Here is a 20,127-nt window from a genome sequence, read left to right on the forward strand (position 1 = left end):
AGGATTAAAGGTATCATAGCTTTTTAAGTAAGAGATAATATAATTAAAAAAATAATTTGGGAGTGGGTCGTGCAAAAAAAGTACTATCTACAGAACTCTGGTGCCTGCAGATTTACCAGTTGTTTAATTGACTAAATTAAAGTTGGCATTTTTAAGTTTTAATTTTTTAGCTTAAAGTTGTTCACATTTAGACTTGGTATTACTGAGTAGAAGTTAAAATGACAAAATAAATGAGTCCATGCCAAAGAGCAATCAGTACGTGAACAGTAATAGATACCCAACAATTCAATGTTATGCAAATCTTACCACAAACATTTATAGACGGAAAAGAGCAAGTGCATTTAGGAAACATAAAAGATGTTTTGCCAAACTAGTTTCATAATCATCGAAGGAGCTGGGATGCGATACAGCTGACATTTTTCTGGGCAGCATCAATCATTGCTGGAGTGAAATTGTAACGCTCCCAAAATATGTTGTCATCCCATTGAGTACTTACAACTTCTCCTCCATGTGTCGCAGGGATGAAGTCTTTAGACGGAATAGCAAGAATTTCTATACCGATGCGCTTGGTACTTATCGCAATAAAAATTTCCTGAAGGGGGCAAAATTGCTATGTGTTGCCTCCATCTGTATTGTTTGTGTGTGTATTGGTGTCATCACTGTCTGGTTCGGAGTCCAAGTTGATGGTAATAGCAGTCTGGTCTTGGGGTTGCTTTTGCAGTCGTCGTCAATGAAGTCACACACTCCTCCGGCATGCGCACCTACTGCTGTCTCCTGTGCCCCCATTGCCTCTGTGTGGCTATGGATGTACCTGCATTTTGTGGGAGATGTCATAATATGTATGTGATGAATGATGACAATAGATGTCACTAAAATGTTCAGAAAGAATTATGCTTATAACCAATGGGGAGACTAAAACAGAGCGGACCACACCTTAACAGACAAACATAACAGTCGAAGAGCATTTAAAAGATAAATAAATGAGGATATATGAGCATTCTCAGTTGGAACAGCAATAACTGTCGAGGAACATTCTCAGCTAGAACATCAATAGTCATCAAATCATTGACGAACATAGATGAGATTTGTGGCAGACTTTCTGATAGAGGGAATTTCTTGAGTTAGAAACCCTCACGTTGCAGTTCTAGGGTGCGTCGACACGAATGTCAAATGGCCCATTATCTTCATCACCGTCTTCGTGCTCATCCACTCTCAAGTCATCGTTGTTGTACCATGATTTCAACATCATTAGGACTTCTATGCTCTCTGCTGTGAGCCACGATCGCCTGTAGCTGATTACACGATGACCTTTTGAGAATAGACGCTCACACGCCACACTCGTTGCTTGCACAACTAGGAATTCCTTCGCAACCAACGCTAATGTGGGGTAAGAAAGCTGACTTGTTATGGGGGTAAAATTAATTAGATATGTAATCAGGAAAGCAAGAGCGTAAGAATATGAAAAATGTAAATTTCATACTACCTGTCGTCTTCTACCAATGCAACACCTCTGTACCGAAAGCTAGGGGGGCTGTTGCATATATATCGAGCTCCTCAATAGGCTCAACTCTTTGTGGTAGTTCAGAGGGATCTAGTAGTTCTTCTAGCTCCATTTGTATGAAATCACTCGTCATTAATAGAGCAGATCGTTCGATGGATCTACTCCCAACATTCCTGGATACTGAATGGGCCTCCATGATATTACGAATGGTAGAGAGAACATCATTCTTAGCAAGTGGATCAATCAAGAGAAGCTTCATGGATGGGTCGAGTAGAGAGGCAATAGTGAAAGCCTCATTTCGTGTCAATAAGGAGACATATTTCTCTAACTTCGCCCGCATAGCGGAACATACATTGGATAAGGCGTTCCTTTGCTTAGCGGACATAGCGTGTCCAACAGGAAGCATGGAGGAGTTCGTAACTCCCACTCTAATACGCTCAAGGTGCCTCATCAGACCCTTAATAATGACTATACCCTCATTTGACATCGGTGACTTGCTCCTAATAGCGATAGAGGTACCGTGCTGGAGTGGTTTGAGTAAGTCGACAAATTTTTCAATGAGGTCCCATTCAGCATCAAGCAAAGAATATTTGCGAAGAACGTTTGACATCATCATATTGATGACTAATTTCTTCTCAATGCACCCGGGGAGCATTTTGAAAGTTGAGCTCCACCTTATAGGGCAATATATCGAGATCCTCCTCGTGTTTGACATATTTAACTGTCGACAATAGGAAAAATATTTCGCCTCTTTCTTCGAAGATCCTCGTATAACGACAACCACCTCTCTTAGGCGCCAAACAACGTCTCCTAAAGAAACTGCAGGAGGATCCGACTCCTCCTCATCGAAGACATTGTCAATGTCTGTGAGGTCTACTTCATCAATGAAGGTTGCCTCGGGCCCATCGTCGACGACATCGAGCGCCTTCAATCTAGCCTGCATGACTAAGTTGATCACGTGCGCAATATACAAAACATGTCTCTTTGCAGTAAAATGGGGGTTCCCTGAGCGCAACTCTCGTTCTAATATCGCCATCATTATTGAATTATTCGACGCATTGTCCGTCGTCACCACGCAGACCTTTGCGCTCAACTTAAAATTGGTGAGAATCTCCAACACAATCTCACTCAAGCACTCCCCACTATGCGAGCCCTCCAACTGATGTACAGCGAGGACACATTCACACATTTTCCATTTTGTATCAATCCAATGAACGGTGAGTCCTATAAATGAGATTCGATTGGAAGAAGTCCAATAATCTAGAGTAATGGCCACTTTTTTTACACCCTCCAGTCGGTCGCGAATACTAATCTTCAACTCAGTGTAAAGCTTGAAAGCTTTTTCCTTCACAGCCCTTGTCGATGGAATCGAAATCTCCTCCTATGCAATGTATCGCAGTAGTCGTATGAAGTATTTCTTACATACAATGTTCCATGGTGTAGTTGACTGACAAATGAAGCGTATGAGCTCCTCTTTTGTCGTCCCCGACATGCAACCAGTGAAGTACAATTTTTCTATACTTGGTCGGTCAAAGATGTTTGCCACTGACGGTTAGTTAGAAGAGCTCCCTTCTTGAACTTCAATTCGTTATATTCTTAACGGTGCACATTTAGCAAATGTCGCCATAGGACCGTACTGCAGCTATACTTGTTCTACTCTACTATCACTGCACGACCCCTAGTAGGAGTTGCACATAAATTGCATGTGAAAACCCTAGGCGCCACCTCTATGAAGTGTATCCGTGCAGCGCTTTTGTTCTTTCTTTTCCTCTTCTTTTGGCCGTGGCCAACACTCTCCTCTGTCGATGCAGAGCTCTCGGATGAAGCAGAGGTATGCGATTGATGTGTTCTGGGCATCTTAAATTACAAGTTCATCCTAAATGACGAGAAAGGTAGATAAATCAATTGGGATACAAAGATACAGAGAAAGTAGCAGAAACGTTTGGAAGACATTATCTGATCCAATTTTATGCAATACAGGACAGATACGTTGGTTTATCCAAGAGATCATTATTTTGTGGGTCAAACATAAATACCATGGTTTTGGAATTTTAGTCAAGGGTTCACCAACCATTCCTTCGTAGTAAGACAAAGACATCAGTATTGAATGACTTCAAGACAGCACAAAAGTAGAATCAAGAACAAATAACTTACTTTCAGCGTCTTTTGTGACAGATTATCCTTTTTAGATTAACATGTCTTGTTAAGCGATGATCAATACAACAAAAATTAGAACAGAGGAAATTATTTGGAAAAAAATAGGCAAATCAGCACGAAACAAAATCAAATTCAGGAAGGAACACTTACCAAGAACTAAGCAACCCGAATTATGGAGGACTTCAGAAATGATCCCTAAGATCCTCAGCTGAATCCGCGCTAGAACAGTGAGTCTGCCGGGCGCCAACGCAAACCGTACAGCGAGAGTGAGAGTGTGGAGAAAACGCGGGAGAGGGAGAGGGAGAGGGAGAGGATGTGTGTAAAGATAGAAGAATAGGGAGAGGGGGAGGGAGAGGGAGAGGAAGAGTCATTGCGAGAGGGGGAGAAAGAGCATTGGAGAGGAAAAGGTAGAGGGAGAGGGAGAGACATAGAAATGGAAAAGGAGGGGAAGAGTGGGAGGAAGTGTGATGGAGAGAGGGGGAGACAGAGATTTGGAGAAGGAGAGAGACCGTGAGATGGAGAGACATAGCAATGGAGAGGGAGAGGGAGAAATAGAGTGAATGAGAGAGGGGGAGAAAGAGCATTGGAGATGAAGAGGAAGAGGGAGAGGGAGAGACATAGAAATTGAAAGGGAGGGGAAGAGTGGGAGGAAGAGTGATTGAGAGAGGGGGAGACAGAGAATTGGAGAAGGAGAGAGACCGTGAGATGGAGAGACATAGCAATGGAGAGTGAGGGGAAGATTGAGAGGAAGAGTGATTGAGAGAGGGGGAGACAGAGAATTGGAGAAGAAGAGAGACAGAGAATTGGAGAGAGAGTCATAGAAATGGATAGGGAGAGGGAGAGGGAGAGGAAGAGTGATTGAGAAAGGGGGAGACAGAGAATTGCAGAAGAAGAGAGACCGTGAGAGGGGGAGACATAGAAATGAAGAGGGAGAGGGAGAGATAGAGTGAATGAGAGAGGGGGCGAAAGATCATTGGAGAGGAAGAGGGAGAGGGAGAGGGAAAGATATAGAAATGGAGAGGGAGAGGAAGAGTGAGAGATAGAGTGATTGAGAGAGGGGGAGACAGAGAATTGCAGAAGAAGAGAGACCGTGAGAGGGAGAGACATAGAAAATGGAGAGGGAGGGGGAGAGGGAGAGGGAGAGGAAGAGTGATTGAGAGAGGCGGAGACAGATTTGGAGAAGAAGAGAGACCGTGAGAGGGGGAGACACATCAAAATGAAGAGGGAGAGGGAGAGATAGAATGATTGAGAGAGGGGGAGACAAAGCATTGGAGAGGAAGAGCAAGAGGGAGTGATAGAATGATTGAGAGAGGGGGAGACAGAGCATTGGAGAGGGAGAGATAGAGTGATTGAGAGGGGGGGAGACAGAGCATTGGAGAGGAAGAGGGAGAGGGAGAGGGAGAGGGAGAGAGTGAGTGGACGTCGATGAGCAGAAAGAATATCACGAATAATCCTATGCAATGGACGTCGATGAGAAAGAAAGAATTCTTTCTCTTAATAATCATATGCAATGGATAATCAAGATGAACATCAAATTATCTGGATAGAATCTCACTATTTGATCTTACTTATACAATAATTATGGTTGATCTAGTCGTCGTTAGTCTGGAGACATGACATACAATGGGTGATCTTCAGAGAAAGAATTCACTAGGTCATTGTATTATGATTTTATCATAATTCAATAGGTCAATGCACATATTCATGGACTTCATTATAAACATCACACTCGCTTAATAATGAACTATTTTATTCAATAAACTTAAATAAACCATGCTGGTGTGATTTACCTTGACAATGCTGTATTATCCACCACTTACATTGTGATGAAGGACAAGCTTCCAGTCCTTGTTGAAGGAAAACTATGCTTATATGATGGCATCAACCTTGGATCCGAACAACAAGCTCCATTATGTTTCTAATGAAACAAATGAAAGAAACTGGTTTGATTTTTTACAAACGAGTGAAAGAATTATGTTATAAGATATCCTGTTATAATTGGGGAAGGAAACTGGTTTGATTTTTTTCCTTGAAAGCTTTCAGGTTTAGCAAGGGCTTATCTTTGCATCAGCGCCACAAGCACGCTCTCAGTAGAATGGCCTATTGTAACATACATGAGGTCATCTTTGAGAGACAAGACGATAGCAATGTGGATGACACTAACATGAGTGACAAAAGAAGAAGATAATGAGGCCACTAATGGGGATGGCTACAACTACACTGAAGTTATGGATGATTGAGATGAATTCAAGTATGTGTGAAGGAGAAATGGACGTTAAACTTTTGATTTATTACTGTCTTATGTTGAGTGTCAACAACCAAACTGTTAGTACTTTTTACTAGATTAGTCAAAGATTTTCTTATTTATTATTTTCATCATTTTTTAATGACTACTAAATTTGAGTTTGCCTATCTACTAATTTTGAGAGGGAGAAAGAAATTTGAGAGTGAGTTAAATTACACGTGTTAAAACATATAGGTATTTATCAAGGCAACATTTCACCATTTTTTATCGATTGATAATTATTTATAAGTTAGACTATAATAAGACAAATTAATAAAATACATTATTAATACCTCCCATCACATAGGTATAAACAATTAGGAACGGGGGTTTTGATCGAGTTTATTCGAAATCAGACAGTTCTTAAAAAATGAGACCTCTCTCTCTCACACATGCTCGCGCGATCGGATCGTTCAATCGGATCCGACGTAATTGGTCATGTAGAGTCCAACATAATCAGATCGGATCCTCAGGTCAACGCAGTCCGTTGACCTGGGTATGCACACACGTGCACGCCACGACCCATGCACGACCATCGCCTCTCGTGCACGTGCGAAGCCCTGTGCACGTGCACGGTTACACGTGCCCAAACCGCAGCCAAAAATATCCTCTCGATAATAATAATGCACGACAGGAAAACATACACGTCGACAGAAAAGAAAGAATATCAACAATTAAAAAGGGTAAAAAGAGCTCTGACCTTCCAAAGAAAGCGGAAAAGCGAGATATTTCCTCTTGCGGGGAGGAGAAGAGCTCAAAATCCTTGATCTCCTCCCCTTCTCATCATCTCCAAGCGATGCCCGCCCTCGGAGTTCCTGCGAGCGTCGTCCTCTCCAAGCCATGGAATTCGAAGCCCGAGCAGAGGAGACCGATCGCAGGCGGTTTCCAGCGGAGAGCGAGCTTCTCGCCTTCTCCTTCCTCGCTCGGAGACTACGATCTGTACGATCTCCTCGGCCTGGACTGCTCCTCCGATCAATCTCAGATCAAGAGCGCGTACCGCCGATTGCAGAAGCGCTGCCATCCCGACATCACCGGCCCCGCCGGCCACGACATGGCCATCTTCCTCAACGAAGCCTACGCTCTTCTCTCCGATCCTCGATCCCGCTCCGCCTACGACGAGGTAATCCCTCCGATCATCATCATCATCATCATCATCATCATCATCATCATCATCTGTTCTTTCTTGGCGGTGATCCTCGGTCGTGGCAGATTAGGGCGAGGACGGCGGATTTGCAGGGGTTCACGGGGCGGCCTCTGTACTCGGTCTGGTGCGGGCCGGAGACCGAGCCGCGGGCCGTGTTCGTGGACGAGGTGCGGTGCGTGGGCTGCCTCAAGTGCGCGCTCGTCGCCCGCAAGACCTTCGCCATTGAAACCGTGTATGGCCGCGCCCGCGCCGTCGGCCAGTGGGCCGACCCCGAGGAGAAGATTCTAGACGCCATCGACGCCTGCCCCGTCGACTGTATCTCGTGAGCGGTTGGCCTGATGGCTCGGACCGACGATTCGATCTGATCTTCGACCTTCCGTGGCAGGATCGTGGATCGGTCGGACCTTCCCGCGCTCGAGCATCTCATGTCGAAGCAGCCTCGCGGCCAGGTCTGTGCGAGCGGCGCCGCGGCGGGGGGGAACGTCTTCTCCGATGCGAAGAAGTTTCAGAAGCGGCTCCGGGAAGCCTCGAGGGAGGACTCCGCGAGAGATTTCGCCGTCCGGGGGATCAGATCCATGGCGAACTTCTGGTTCAGGAATTCCGGATCATCATCGGCCGTGGCTCGCCTGGAACTGACGTCCGCCGTTGAGGATCATGCCAAGAGATTGCAAGACGCCGCGGCCAGGCGGAAGGCGGAGGGATCGGTGAAGTTCGCCGGCGATGGCGATGAGTACTGGACGCCGATTGTTCTTCCGTCGCCGCCGCGGATCTCGGCCGACGGCGATTCGATCCGGCGATTCGATCCGGAAGAGAAGGAGAAGAAGAAGAGTAAGATCGAAGGGAGTTCTTCGAGAGGAAATCGTTCGATGCCGGCGATCAGGTGGATTCCGGAGTTCGTGGCTGCCGTCGCCGCCGGCGTGGCCGGAGCGGACGGCGGCGGAGGAGGGACTGGCGGCGGATTGGAGCAGCACATTGGCGGCCCGGCGGCGGTGGAGATCGTCAACAGCTACTGGCTCCAGGCTCTTCTCGCGGGGATCGCCTGGTATATCGTCGCGGCGGGGGCGGTCGGACTGATTTCTCTGGCACTGGGAAGAACGCAGGATTAAATAGGCCGAGCGGGGGATCGGATCGAAACTGTTTTTATACTCCGATGGCTAATATTTGTAAATAAATATACCTAATTAATACATTTTCAGAATGTCCAGTCTGGACATGGTTGTTCTGTTCTGTTTAAATGTGATAAATGTAAATAAATACACAATTCGAACAAAATTCGCACAAATTACAACAAATTCTCACAATTTGTGTTTACATATTATAAATGTATTGCCCTTATTCTACATGAAATCATCCTTAATCTTGATGCCTCATTTGGAGAAGATTGGAACCCAATCCCATGTTAGGGGTTTCTACGGGCACTCAAAAATAATTTTTCTCCAAGAAATCATCGGATGAGAAAATTTTTAGAAAGCCCTCTGAATCAACAATGTCATCGAAGAGAGGGGGGGGGGGCAATCTTTCGTGTTGCATCGAAGAGAGGGTCCCCAAGTTTTCCTCATACTTGATAAATTCCATGAAGCGATCTCACACGGGAGGAGGATGACCAGGAAAGCGATGGAGACTGCCAAGGGACTAGGGCGCCGAGGGACTAAGGGAGAGCGCAGACTTCCGAGGGACTAGGGAGAGGGCAAAATCGTGTCATTTTTTTTAAATGATTTAAAAAATTCGCACAAAGCGGTTAATCCGAACTGCCTTTGTTTTTTGCTCCCGTTGAATGCCTTAGTTTTTCATAGTTTGTGATGTGGTTTAAGTCTCTAATCATGCAGCCAATAATACTACAAAATTCATTGCACGTCAAACTTCTCTGATCGCACGTCGAACTTCTTTGGAACAAACTCCATTTTCTGTGTTCGCTTGTGTTTTTTGAATGATTTTAAATTGGCGATTGGAATAATCTTTGTTTTGTGTGTTTTATTGCATTATCTTAAATTAAATTTCGATAATAGCAGTGCAGTAACCTTCCAGTCGACGTGAGCCTTTGATTTTTCCAGCCTAATTTTCTATGGCGTCATCTTTCTCTTGCTCGCTCTTTCTTTAGATATTGTTTAATGTATCACTTTGCCTTTTATTCGTTTTTTCAGTTATTTTTTTAGCCACGCTCTGTTTTTTTCCCCTCGATTTGATCGATCTGTGATCTTTCGTTGGAGGAAACTACATTTTTTGTGTTTGCTTGTGTTGGGAAAATCCCCATTGCTTTTTTCCTGAAATTGTTTTTCGGCTTGGTAAGCCTTTGATTTTTCCAGCATAATTTTATATGCCCTCGTCTTTCTCTGGCTCGCTCTTTCTTTAGATATTGTACAATTTATCACCTTGCCATTTTATTATCTTATTTCTTAGTTTTTTTTTTAATACATGATTCTCGATTGTTTGGTCTATGATGTTGATTCATCTAATTAATGTGATTTTTATATTCAATTGTGAATTTTATGTATATTACTTATTGTGAATTTTTTCTGTCCTTTAAATTCAATCTAGATTTCATCTGATTTCATCTAGATCCATCTGTGAATTGTAGATATCTTGATTATTGTTAATTTTAGATATGATTATCTGTTCCTTAAATTCAATCTGGATTTCATCCGATTGTGAATTTCATATCTCTGAAAATCTATGGAATTTTAGATCCACGAAAATCTACAGATTCTTTCTGAATCAACGTCTATGAATACACAATCATAAATCGTGTATTCGAAAATCCAATGTGAAATCGAATATGTAAAATCTATTTTCAATTTTATAAAATCTTCAAAATCTACGGATATCTGCGCTCGAATAACAAAAATATATTGTGTATTGGTTTCAATATTTTCAATTCATATGTTATACCCCGTATTGGATTCAAAATCTAATAATGAAATCTATGAAAATCATATTCGGATATGATTTCTAAATAGATCGATAATTTTGAATTCAAAAATCAAATATGAAATTGAAAAGCTACGGAAATTATAATCTGTGATTATTCTACAATTGTGAATTTTAAATTCACAATCCAATTTGATTGCGGATTCAAGATCTATTCGTTTATTCTGTGTATTGGATTTTTGATTTTCATGACTTCTGTAGATTTCAAAAATGTAAAATCTAAAATCGTGAATGACAATATGCATCGATAATTCATTTGTATATTTTAGATTCATCTGTTGTTCTAATTCATCAATGATTCATCAGATTATTAGCGATATGCATTTTCACGATAAGAATTTATTTGTTCTTTAAAATCAATTGGATTTCTACTGATTATTGTGAAATTTAGATCTGAGTATCTGTTCTACAAATTCAATCTGGATTTCATCTGATTGTGAATAAAATATAGATAATGGGCGTAAAAATATGAAATATTTTTTATATGCCCCTCTACACTTCTATTGTATGAGTAATGAATTATTACATCTCCCCATATTCTTTTGGATATTTCATTTTAAATGTTTATCTATACTACTAATCTCGACTACTAATAATAGGAATTCATGTACCCTTCCAAACACTGATTGCACCCGCTATTGAGGGCAACCGTAGGGCCGAGCGAATTGCGTATCTTCGATCGACAGGATCAGCCAAGGTGAGGACACTCCTTGCAGCTACCCGCAATGTGGCAAACGTTCAACCACATTCTCTTGGAGGCATGATTTCAACATGCGCTTCGTGCCAATCAAAGATGTGGATGCAAGACTGTAAACCTAACTCCAATCAACGAAACCCACTGTTCCACTTATGTTGGAAGGATGGTGAGGTCGCGTTGTTAGCATTGCAATCATGCCGGCTCCGCTTCTTGCTCTGCTCAAGGGGACGACGGAGGAGGCAAAGCACTATCGCAATTTTCTTTGAGCCTACAATTCAGCTTTTGGTTTCACGTCCAACGGTGCAAATTTTTTACCGTTCCCTCACCGACAACCATGTCGGCGTGTACACGTATTGCATCCAAGGCGGCGTCTATCATCAGATATCAAATGCTCTACTGCCCTACGTTGATCAAGCTCCCTACTTTTATCATATCTACATCTACGACACAGACTACCATATTGAATGACAACGCTCAATCTTCCCCGATCTACATCGCAGCATCCTTGAAAAGATCCACTATTGTCTGAGTCTGGCCAATCCCTTTGTTCGTCAGTTTCAAGCGAACAACGAAGAAGCGCTTCTCACCGCATCCACCCAGGAATTTTAGCTTTGAGTAGGCTAGCCTTCTCTCCCCGACCGTCGTTATGATCAACCTACAGGCTCTGAGGTCATTGTTCTTATGCCTGGAGATGGAAACGACGGAGATGGAAGGCGCAACATTGTTCTTTGAAAGCGTGGTAGGGCCTGCAGTTCGTGAATCGGCTCGATGGGAATTATGATCTGCTCCACTTCGTGCTGCTCTTTCCATATGGTAGTCCGGGGTGGAGCCTACAACTAAAGGAAAGAATCAAGGTGACGATGAATCAATTTTATGCCTACCACTTCATGGTTCGAGACTCATCAAGAGTGCTTCATCTTTCTGGTCGTTTGATTCAAGAATATGTTGTGGATGCGTATGCCAAGGTTGAAGAATCTCGCTTGCACTGGGCTTGCTGCAACTAAGAAACATTGCGTGCAAGCCTCTACTAAGGGTTGATTGATCAAGTTGCCGCCGACAATGTTGCCGCCCCTGTAGGGAGGATGATCATTCTCCCCCCTTCCTTCACCGGCGCCCTGCGCTGCATGCAAGGGATGTACCAGGATGCTATGGCCATCGTACGAAAGATGAGAAAGCCAGATTTATTCATCACGAAGACTTGCAACCCAAAATGGCTCGACATCATGGAAGCTCTACTACCTAGCCAGAAGGTGCAAGATTGATTTGACCTCTACTATTGCGTTTTATGGTTGAAACTGAAGGAGCTTCTCCATTTGATCGTCGACAAGGAAATATTCGGCAAAGTAAAAGGTCGTGTGTACGTTGTCGAGTTTCAGAAGCGTGGTCTCCCAGACACACACATTCTCTATATACTGGATGATCCGTACAAGCCAAAGACTCGTGAAGACATTGACAAGATCATGTGTGCCGAGTTATCAAATCCCTGCGATAAGGAGTTGTTTGACTGTGTGGCGACACATATGATTCACGGCCCTTCCGGTTTTTCAAACCCAAGATGCCTGCGTATGAAAGGCGGAAAGTACTCCAAGAAGTTCCCTGAGGAGTTCATCGGCTCAACACAAGTGAACAACGATGGGTACCTTCTTACGAGCACAACAATAATGGCAGCGTCATCCAGAAGGGTTCGCATCTCATCGACAACCGTTGGGTTGTTCCATACAACAAGTATTTGTGCAAGGTGTTCAACTGCCACATCAACATGGAAATCTGCTCTTCCATCCAGCCGGTGAAGTACATCTACAAGTATGTCTACAAGGGCCACGACCACATTCAAGCCAGAGTATCTTCGAAGGATGCTCCAAGAGAAGGTGTCGTCGTTGGTGCAGCTTACGACCCTTTGTCACATGATGAAGCCCAACTGTATCTTGATGCCCGATACATGTCTACATCAGAGTCTTTTTGACAGATATGTGAATTCAGCTTGTAGAAGATGTATCCAAGTGTGTACGCCCTCCAAGTTTACGATGAGAATATGCAATCTGTGGTGCACACGATACTACCTCCAATCGATGCTTCATCACGTTCCAAGAGCAATGTGGTACAAAGATTTGCGAACTGTTGATGGTGTTTTCTACGACATGTATCAAAGAGCTACTCAAGTGCGTGGCCAACTCCACTCCGACGAAGAGTTCGACAACAATCTCGCATTGGCGACAAGCCTTGGTTCTCCCCATCAAGTTCGCGAGCTCTTCATGATGATACTCTACTATGACATCTCCCAACCAGACATGCTTCTTGTGAAACCCTAGAAGGGTTGAGGGAGAGGAGAAGAAGGATGATCGATGAAGGAAGACTAACAGAATGACATAAGCCCCCAAAGGGTTACATGGAGGGTATTTATACCCTAGGAGAGTAAGTAGGAGAGAGAGAGTGATAATAATAATAAGTCCACACTAACACCCCCCCGCAAGCGAAGTATGGATGTCGTCCATGCCGAGCTTGGACACTGCACGTTGAAGGAAAGGCCGGGACAGTCCCTTGGCGAGGACATCCGCGGCTTGATCAGCGGAAGCAACAAAGTCGAGGTCGAAGATCCCTTCGTCCATACGCTCCTTGAAAAAGTAGCGGTTGCGCTCCATGTGCTTGATCTTTCCCTGCTGGCCAGGGTTCTTGGCCAACGCAATCGCCGACTTGTTGTCGCAGTAGAAGTGGATCGGGCCGGAATACTCCACACGAAGGTCATGGAGAATCCCGTAAATCCACGCCTCGTGAGGCCCCACCGGCGAGTGCTCGGTACTCGGCTTCGGCACTAGAGCGGGACACCTTGTCCTGCTTGCTGCTCTTCCACGTGACTAGACTGCCAAACAGAAACGTGCAGTACCCAGTAGTGGAACGATAATCCACAATCGATCCAGCAAAGTCAGCGTCGGTGTACACCTTCACTGTCCGATCCGTGCTGCAAGGAAATAACAACCCCTTGCCGGGGCAGCCTTTGAGGTACGCAAGTACCCGATATGCTGCCTGGCGGTGGATCTCGCGTGGTGAGTGCATGAACTGGCTGAGGAGGTGGACGGCGAAGCTGATGTCGGGTCAGGTGTTGGTCAAATAGAGGGGCTTCCCCGCCAGCTGCTGATCGGAAGGAATTCACGGTGGTGAGTCCTCCCGTGCCCAACTTCACGTTGGGGTCAATGGGAGTACTCAGGCGCACACTCCGTCATGCCCGCCAGGGCCAGCAGTCAACGGCATATTTGTGCTGAGACACGAAAATGCCCCGTGGGGCGTATGCCACCTCAAGGCCGAGGAAGTAGCGGAGAGGCCCAAGGGCCTTGATCTCGAACTCCTTGGCCAAGGCAACACCAAGGCGACCAGCCTCTGCAGAATCTGAGCCGGTGATAAGAATGTCGTCAACATAGACCGCCAGGATGGAGACACCAGCGGAGTATGGCGGAAGAAGAGAGAAGCGTCGCCGTTGCTCGGTGTAGCCTCGGCCTTCATCACGTAGAAAAGCGGCGAACCACATCCGCGGGGACTGCTTCAGTCCATAGAGGACTTCCGCGGTCGGCGACGGCGGTGGAGGGCCGAGGGCATATCCCGGAGGCTGCTGCATGTACACTTCTTCCGTCAAGTCGCCATGAAGGAAGGCGTTCTTCACGTCGAACTGCCGGATGACCCGGTGAAGATGAGCGGCCATCGCCAAGAGGAGACGGGCGGTGTCCATCTTCGCCACCGGAGAAAACGTCTCAAGTAGTCCACGCCATAAGACTGAGTGAACCCCGGGCCACAAGACGCGACTTGTAGCGCTCAAGGGTGCCATCGCACGGTGCTTCTTGGTGTGGATCCACTTGCAATCCACCGCCTCTTGCCCGGAGGGAGGGGAACGAGATCCCAAGTGTGGTTCTTGAGCAGGGACTGCATCTCTCGCCCATCGCCGCTTTCCAATGAGGAGAAGCAATAGCATCGGCTAGGCGGCGTGGGATAGGATCCGACTCGATGCGAGTGAGAAACAGCCGGTAGGGAGTACTCAGCCGGTCGAAGGAGATGTAGTGGGACAAGGGATACCGCGGAGTGCGGGTGCACTCGCGGACCCCTTTCCAAGGGCGATAGGCCAACCCAACTGATCGTCAGCATCGGGAGGGGCTGGGAGGACTCGTCCGACGGAGGAGCGGAAGCATACGTGGGAAAGAGGACCCTCTCCGGAGAGAGAGCGAGCTCACCAGGAGGAAGGAGAAGAAGCCGCAGATGGAGTGATGGAGGGTGTCTCCCCGAGAGGTGTGGATGACGACACACCGGGGAAAGAGGGAGACACGGGTGGAGGCAATGCGGGCGGTAGTGGCAGAACCGCCAAAGGGGTGGAGGAAGGTGGCAAGGCTGCTGGAAGGGGCAATGGGGTAATGGAGGAGAGCTCAAGACCCTCATGAGACGACGCCACCGGAGCCGGAGGTAGGTCAAGTGGAGGTGGAACATGAGTGGATGGTGAGGGAGCAGTGGGCTCCGCGGGAAAGGGCTCCAAGTGGGGAGCCACAGGAACCTCATCCAACGGGAGGCGGGAAGAGGTGTCACCGGTTAGGGCTCATGTTCGCAAAGGTGACGCGTTTGCCGAGATGAAATACCTGCGAGACGGCGGATGATAACACCGTAGCCTTTTCGAGGGAGGCATAACCCACGAACACGCACCGGAGGGCACGAGCGCCGAGCCGTGCGAGTGGGGAGGTGTCGTGCACATAGGCGGTGCAGCCAAGACCCGAGGAAGGAGGCCGGTCTGAAGAGGAACACCAGGAAATGCCGCGGTCAGCCGATCGATGGGACTCAAACCCAAGGACATCGGAGGGAATGCGGTTGACGAGTTGGGTACCCGTTAACACCGCGTCGCCCCAATATGGCCATGGCACATGAGAGTTCACCAAGAGAGTTCTGGCCGCCGAGGTGACATAGCCGAGCGCGACGTTCGCCATGCCGTTCTGCTCGGTGTCGCCACGCACGCGAGGATTCGTGAAGAATTCCCGCTCGGCAAAGAAGGAGGTGAGATCGGCATTGATGAAGTCGCGGGCGTTGTCTGACCGAAGCGCTGATGCCGCGTCCAAACTAGGTCTGGACCAAGGTGCAGAAATGCCGGACCGAGGCCAAAACTTCAGACCGCAGCCAACAGATACGCCCATGTGTAGCGGGTAGCCTCGCCAACAAGGATCAGAAAATATCGATGGCCTTTCAGACTACCGCGGGGCCAGTCCCCAAACATCACTATGAACGCGAAACAACGGCGTGGGTGTGGGGCGTAGATGGAGAAAACGTGACCGCGATGCTTGGCCAATCGACAAGCTTCGCAAACCACCGCCTCAAGATCTAGTCCAGTACACAACGGCGAAAGAGTCGCTTCAAAGTAGAAAAGGGAGGATGGCCCAGCTGGTGGGCCAAGTGAAGTCGGGCACGACGCTGCTCATCAACCGGACGGAGGCCACGAGGTACCAAGAAGCACCGCGGCGACCCCATCAGCCAACAGCAGCAGCCCGTTCTCCCGTCTAATGGCTGTAGTCCGCCCCTTGTCAGAAAGGAACATGCGTCAGGTTGGAGATGGAACGAGCGAAGACATCATCAACCAGACGCTGTGGTGACATGAGGATAGCTCGCAGGTCGGGACATGAAGGACGCGTTGCGGGCGACACCGAGGCCATCTACATAGATCGCCCGATACCAGCCACGCGAAGACGCCGCCACCGGCCGTGAGAACTGACGACGCCCATCGTGCCTCTCGTAGGATACAAACCGGTCATTGAACGGGTCATGGTCGGTAGCCCCGAATCAAGTACCCAGGTTGTATCCGAGACGATAGGTGAGTGAAGTGCCGTATGACCACAGTACCACCGATCGGACACCGAGAGGAGAACGCACCGAAACCACCAAAGTGAGCGGAGGACTGGGACTGCATAGCGGCCAGCTGTTCCCGAAGAAGAGCCATGTCGGCCTGAAGCTGATCCATGGGAGACGGAGGTACTGCTGGCAGGAGCGACGAGGTGGCGGCGACCATCGCCTTGTCGGCCGCCGCTTTCTTCTTCTCTTGATCTAGCTTGCGACGCCGGCAGAAACGCATCGCGGTGACCAGGCTTGTTGCAGAGTTGCACACCACCGCAGAGGCCGCGGTCGGAAGTAGAGGCGGAGGAGGAAGTAGGTTGCCGAGTGAGAAGAGCCGTCGAATCAGGAGAAGGCTCGGCAGAGGAATTCTGCGGCTGAAGTGGCTCTCCTCCTCCCGGAGTTCCTTGACGAGATCATCAATCGACGGAGGCCTTCGTCGGTGGAGTGCTCGACGACGAATGTCATCGTATTCCTTGTTGAGACCGCTCAGGAATCCCAGGAGCCGAGACGGTGTGTTTTGATAGGACACGCAGGTCGGGTCGCCGTCGGCAGGTAATAGTCGACCTCTTCCCACGCCTTCTTGTGGGCCAATGCGTAGTCCGAAATGGACAATTGTCCTCGACGTAGGCTGTTGGCGCGCTGAACGAGGCTGAAGAGACGCCATTGTCGCCATCACGACCACAATAGGCGCGGCCTGGTCCCAAAAGCCCTTCACAGAGTCCGATGCGGGAACCGTCACGAATCGGAGCGAGGGTGTGAATGTACAGCCAGCCCATGATGAAGTTCTCTTGGCTTCCCAGCGGCGAAGTGCGGATGGGTCGGCGTGAGCGGTGCGGCAATGCAGTGTTTAAACAGTTGGCGGGCCTTGAGAGTTGTTTTGATGAAACGGCGCCAGAGAGGATGTTCGGGCCGCGGAGGAGTGTCGACTCGGGACCATCGAAGTGGATGAACCACTTTGTGAGACAGGCTCCGCTTAAAGTCAACGTCCAAAATCAGTCGCCGACGCCGTTGGCGACGGGTACTCGCGCCCTCCGTGGTGGAGTTGCTGGAGACGGAGGAGTGTCGTCGCGTCTGCCATGACAGAGTTGGCTGCTCGGTGGGTGAGTGCGGACGCTGCTCGTGCGGCTGGTCCGCGGCGTCTTGGCGCTGGGCGGCTGGTCTGCAGTTAGCTGCTTGGCGGCTGGCGTCGGGCTGGCTGCTCGGCGGCGGGCGCGGCTGCGCGGCCGCTGGTCCACGGCTAGCTCGGTGGTGGCGTGCGGGCTGGCTGCTCGTCGCGGCTGGTTCTGCGCGCTGGCCGTGGCGGCTGGCGCCGCTGGCTGCCGCGGCTGGCGGCGGCTGGCGGCTCGGCCGGGCCGGCGTGGGCTGGCTGCAGCGGCTGGTCGCGGGCTCGCTCGGCGGCTGGCGTCTGGCTGGCTGCTCGTGGCGGCTGGTCTGCGCTGGCCGCGGCGGCTGGTTCGCAGCTGGCTGCTCGGCGCCGGCGTGCGGGCTGGCTGCTCGGCGGCTGGTCGTGGGCCGGCTGCGCAGCGGCTGGTCTGGGCTAGCTGCTCGACGGCTGGCGTCGGGCTGGCTGCTCGTGTGGCTGGTCATGCCGCGCTGTGGCGGTCCGCAGCTGCTCGGCGGCTGGCGTGCGGCGGCAGCTGGCCGCTCGCTCAGCAGCGGCGCGGGCTGCGCGCGCTGGTCCGCTGCTCGTCTGCCGGGTCCGCGGACTGGTTGTGCGGCCGATCGTCGCGGCAGAACCGTCGTAGCTTCGAGAACCGATCGATCAAAATTGCGTTAGGGTTTCCCCTTCCTGCAGGATCGAACAGATCCTTGGTTCACCGGAGTTCTGCCGGAACTAGGGCGATGTCAAACCCTAGTATCAGATGCCCAAGGGCTCTGATACCATGTGAAACCCTAGAAGGGTTGAGGGAGAGGAGAAGAAGGATGATCGATGAAGGAAGACTAACAGAATGACATAAGCCCCCAAAGGGTTACATGGAGGGTATTTATACCCTAGGAGAGTAAGTAGGAGAGAGAGAGTGATAATAATAATAAGTCCACACTAACACTTCTCGAGAAATACCTTGACGCCATGTCGGAGGACATCTGTTTCGCGAATGTGCCTTCGCAAGTGACTGAAGCGATACATCAAGAAGTATTGAGCGCACTCGAGTCAATCCACTACCACAATGGATCTTCGCTCGCACCGTTCCTAGCGTTGCCCTAAGGCGTTGAACTCCAACTGACAGATACAAAATACTAACCAAACCAAGGAAACAACATCTTACATGCGATTTTCGCAGCAGAACACCTATAAGGCATGCTCAACGTAGAACAACAACAAATGTACGATGCAATATTCAAAGCCATCGACTCGGCCGAACGTGCTAAGGAGGCCAAGGTCTTCTTTGTTGATGGGCCTGGTGGATCGGGGAAGACATTTCTCTACTCAGCTATTCTCGCGCAGATCAGGGCCTCTCGCCACAACGCCATATTGACTTGCGACAAGTGGTATTGCAACGCTTCTTATGGAAGGAGGTGAACGTTGCACTCAACATTCCAGATTCTTATTCCCCTCACTCACATCTCAACATATGGAATCTCACCTGACTCTAAGATTGGTCGTCAAATTCAGTTGCAAGCATTATAATGTGGATGAAGCTCCAATAATGCACTGCCGCATTTACGAGATGCTCGATCGATCTATTCGAGATGTGATGAATAGCATCGAGGCAAGTTTGGAAAGTGTGCCTTTCGGCAACAAGGTTGTCGTGATGGGAGGCGAATTCAAACAAATGTTCCCAGTCATACAGAAAGGCTCACACTCAATGATCGTTAGTTCATCCCCCAACCGAAGTGATGTATGGCGCCATTGCTTTGTTTATCGCCTCTGAACCAACGTCCACGTTTTGCCTGACCAACAAGCATGGAGAGAGTTCTCACTTGCCGTTAGAGAAGGACGCGTTGGCCCTGATGTCCATCTTTCAATTGAGATTCAACGCGTCTCATCTCTGCCTGATCTGATTGCCTAGGTTTATGGCACCTCTGAAGATGGCACAACTCAGTTGATAGCAAAAATGATTTTGACACCTCTAAATGATGATGTGGTCTAGGTCAACAACACGGAGCTTGATGTCTTTCTAGGTGAAGTGACAGAGTACTACAACTTCGACGCAATCCCTCCTAGCGTCGTCGACAATGAATCCCTCTATCCAATCGAGTTCTTGAACACGATTGATGATGCGACAATGCCACTCCACAAGCTTCGACTCGAGATCGTGTGCATCGTGATCCTTCTCCAAAACTTGAACACACTGCAAGGTCTATGCAACGAGACCAGGCTTCGAGTCGATGTTTTTTTCCCAACAATGCTCTAAGCCACAATCGTCATCTAAGGATTGCGCTAAGGTGAAGTCCATCTCCTACCACGGATTGCGATATACCCGTCTTAATTGAGGTTTCTGTTTCGATTCAAGCGCCTTTAGTTCACAGTTTGACTTGCCTTCATGGTGAAAATTAACAAATCCCAAGGTCAGATCTCTCGATACAATGGGGTTATATCTACCGAACGTACTTTTCACTTACGGCCAACT

General features: G+C 48.4%; 2 protein-coding genes and 1 long non-coding RNA gene across 3 annotated transcripts; 2 read left to right on the forward strand and 1 right to left on the reverse strand.

Moving 5' to 3' along the window:
• Positions 1–409: 409 nt before the first annotated feature.
• On the reverse strand, positions 410–5,526 carry LOC144717096 (uncharacterized). The gene is made up of 3 exons (XR_013585051.1): positions 5,449–5,526; positions 3,809–3,891; positions 410–811 (listed from the first exon to the last, which is right to left on the reverse strand). It is a non-coding gene; the product is annotated as an uncharacterized LOC144717096 (long non-coding RNA).
• A 1,116-nt stretch (positions 5,527–6,642) lies between these two features.
• On the forward strand, positions 6,643–8,313 carry LOC144717094 (DNAJ heat shock N-terminal domain-containing protein). Its single transcript, XM_078592418.1, has 3 exons — positions 6,643–7,062; positions 7,152–7,408; positions 7,472–8,313. Exons 1-3 carry the CDS (start codon positions 6,739–6,741, stop codon positions 8,190–8,192), a joined length of 1,302 nt encoding a protein of 433 aa, XP_078448544.1. The 5' UTR covers positions 6,643–6,738; the 3' UTR covers positions 8,193–8,313.
• A 10,541-nt stretch (positions 8,314–18,854) lies between these two features.
• LOC144716383 (uncharacterized) lies at positions 18,855–19,911 on the forward strand. Its single transcript, XM_078591499.1, has 3 exons — positions 18,855–19,072; positions 19,170–19,299; positions 19,648–19,911. The coding sequence occupies exons 1-3, from the start codon at positions 18,855–18,857 to the stop codon at positions 19,909–19,911; spliced, it is 612 nt and encodes a 203-aa protein (XP_078447625.1).
• The last annotated feature ends 216 nt before the right edge of the window (positions 19,912–20,127 follow it).

Source organism: Wolffia australiana, chromosome 2 (assembly GCF_029677425.1).
Source record: "Wolffia australiana isolate 7733 chromosome 2, ASM2967742v1".
NCBI classification, from domain to species: Eukaryota; Viridiplantae; Streptophyta; class Magnoliopsida; order Alismatales; family Araceae; genus Wolffia; species Wolffia australiana.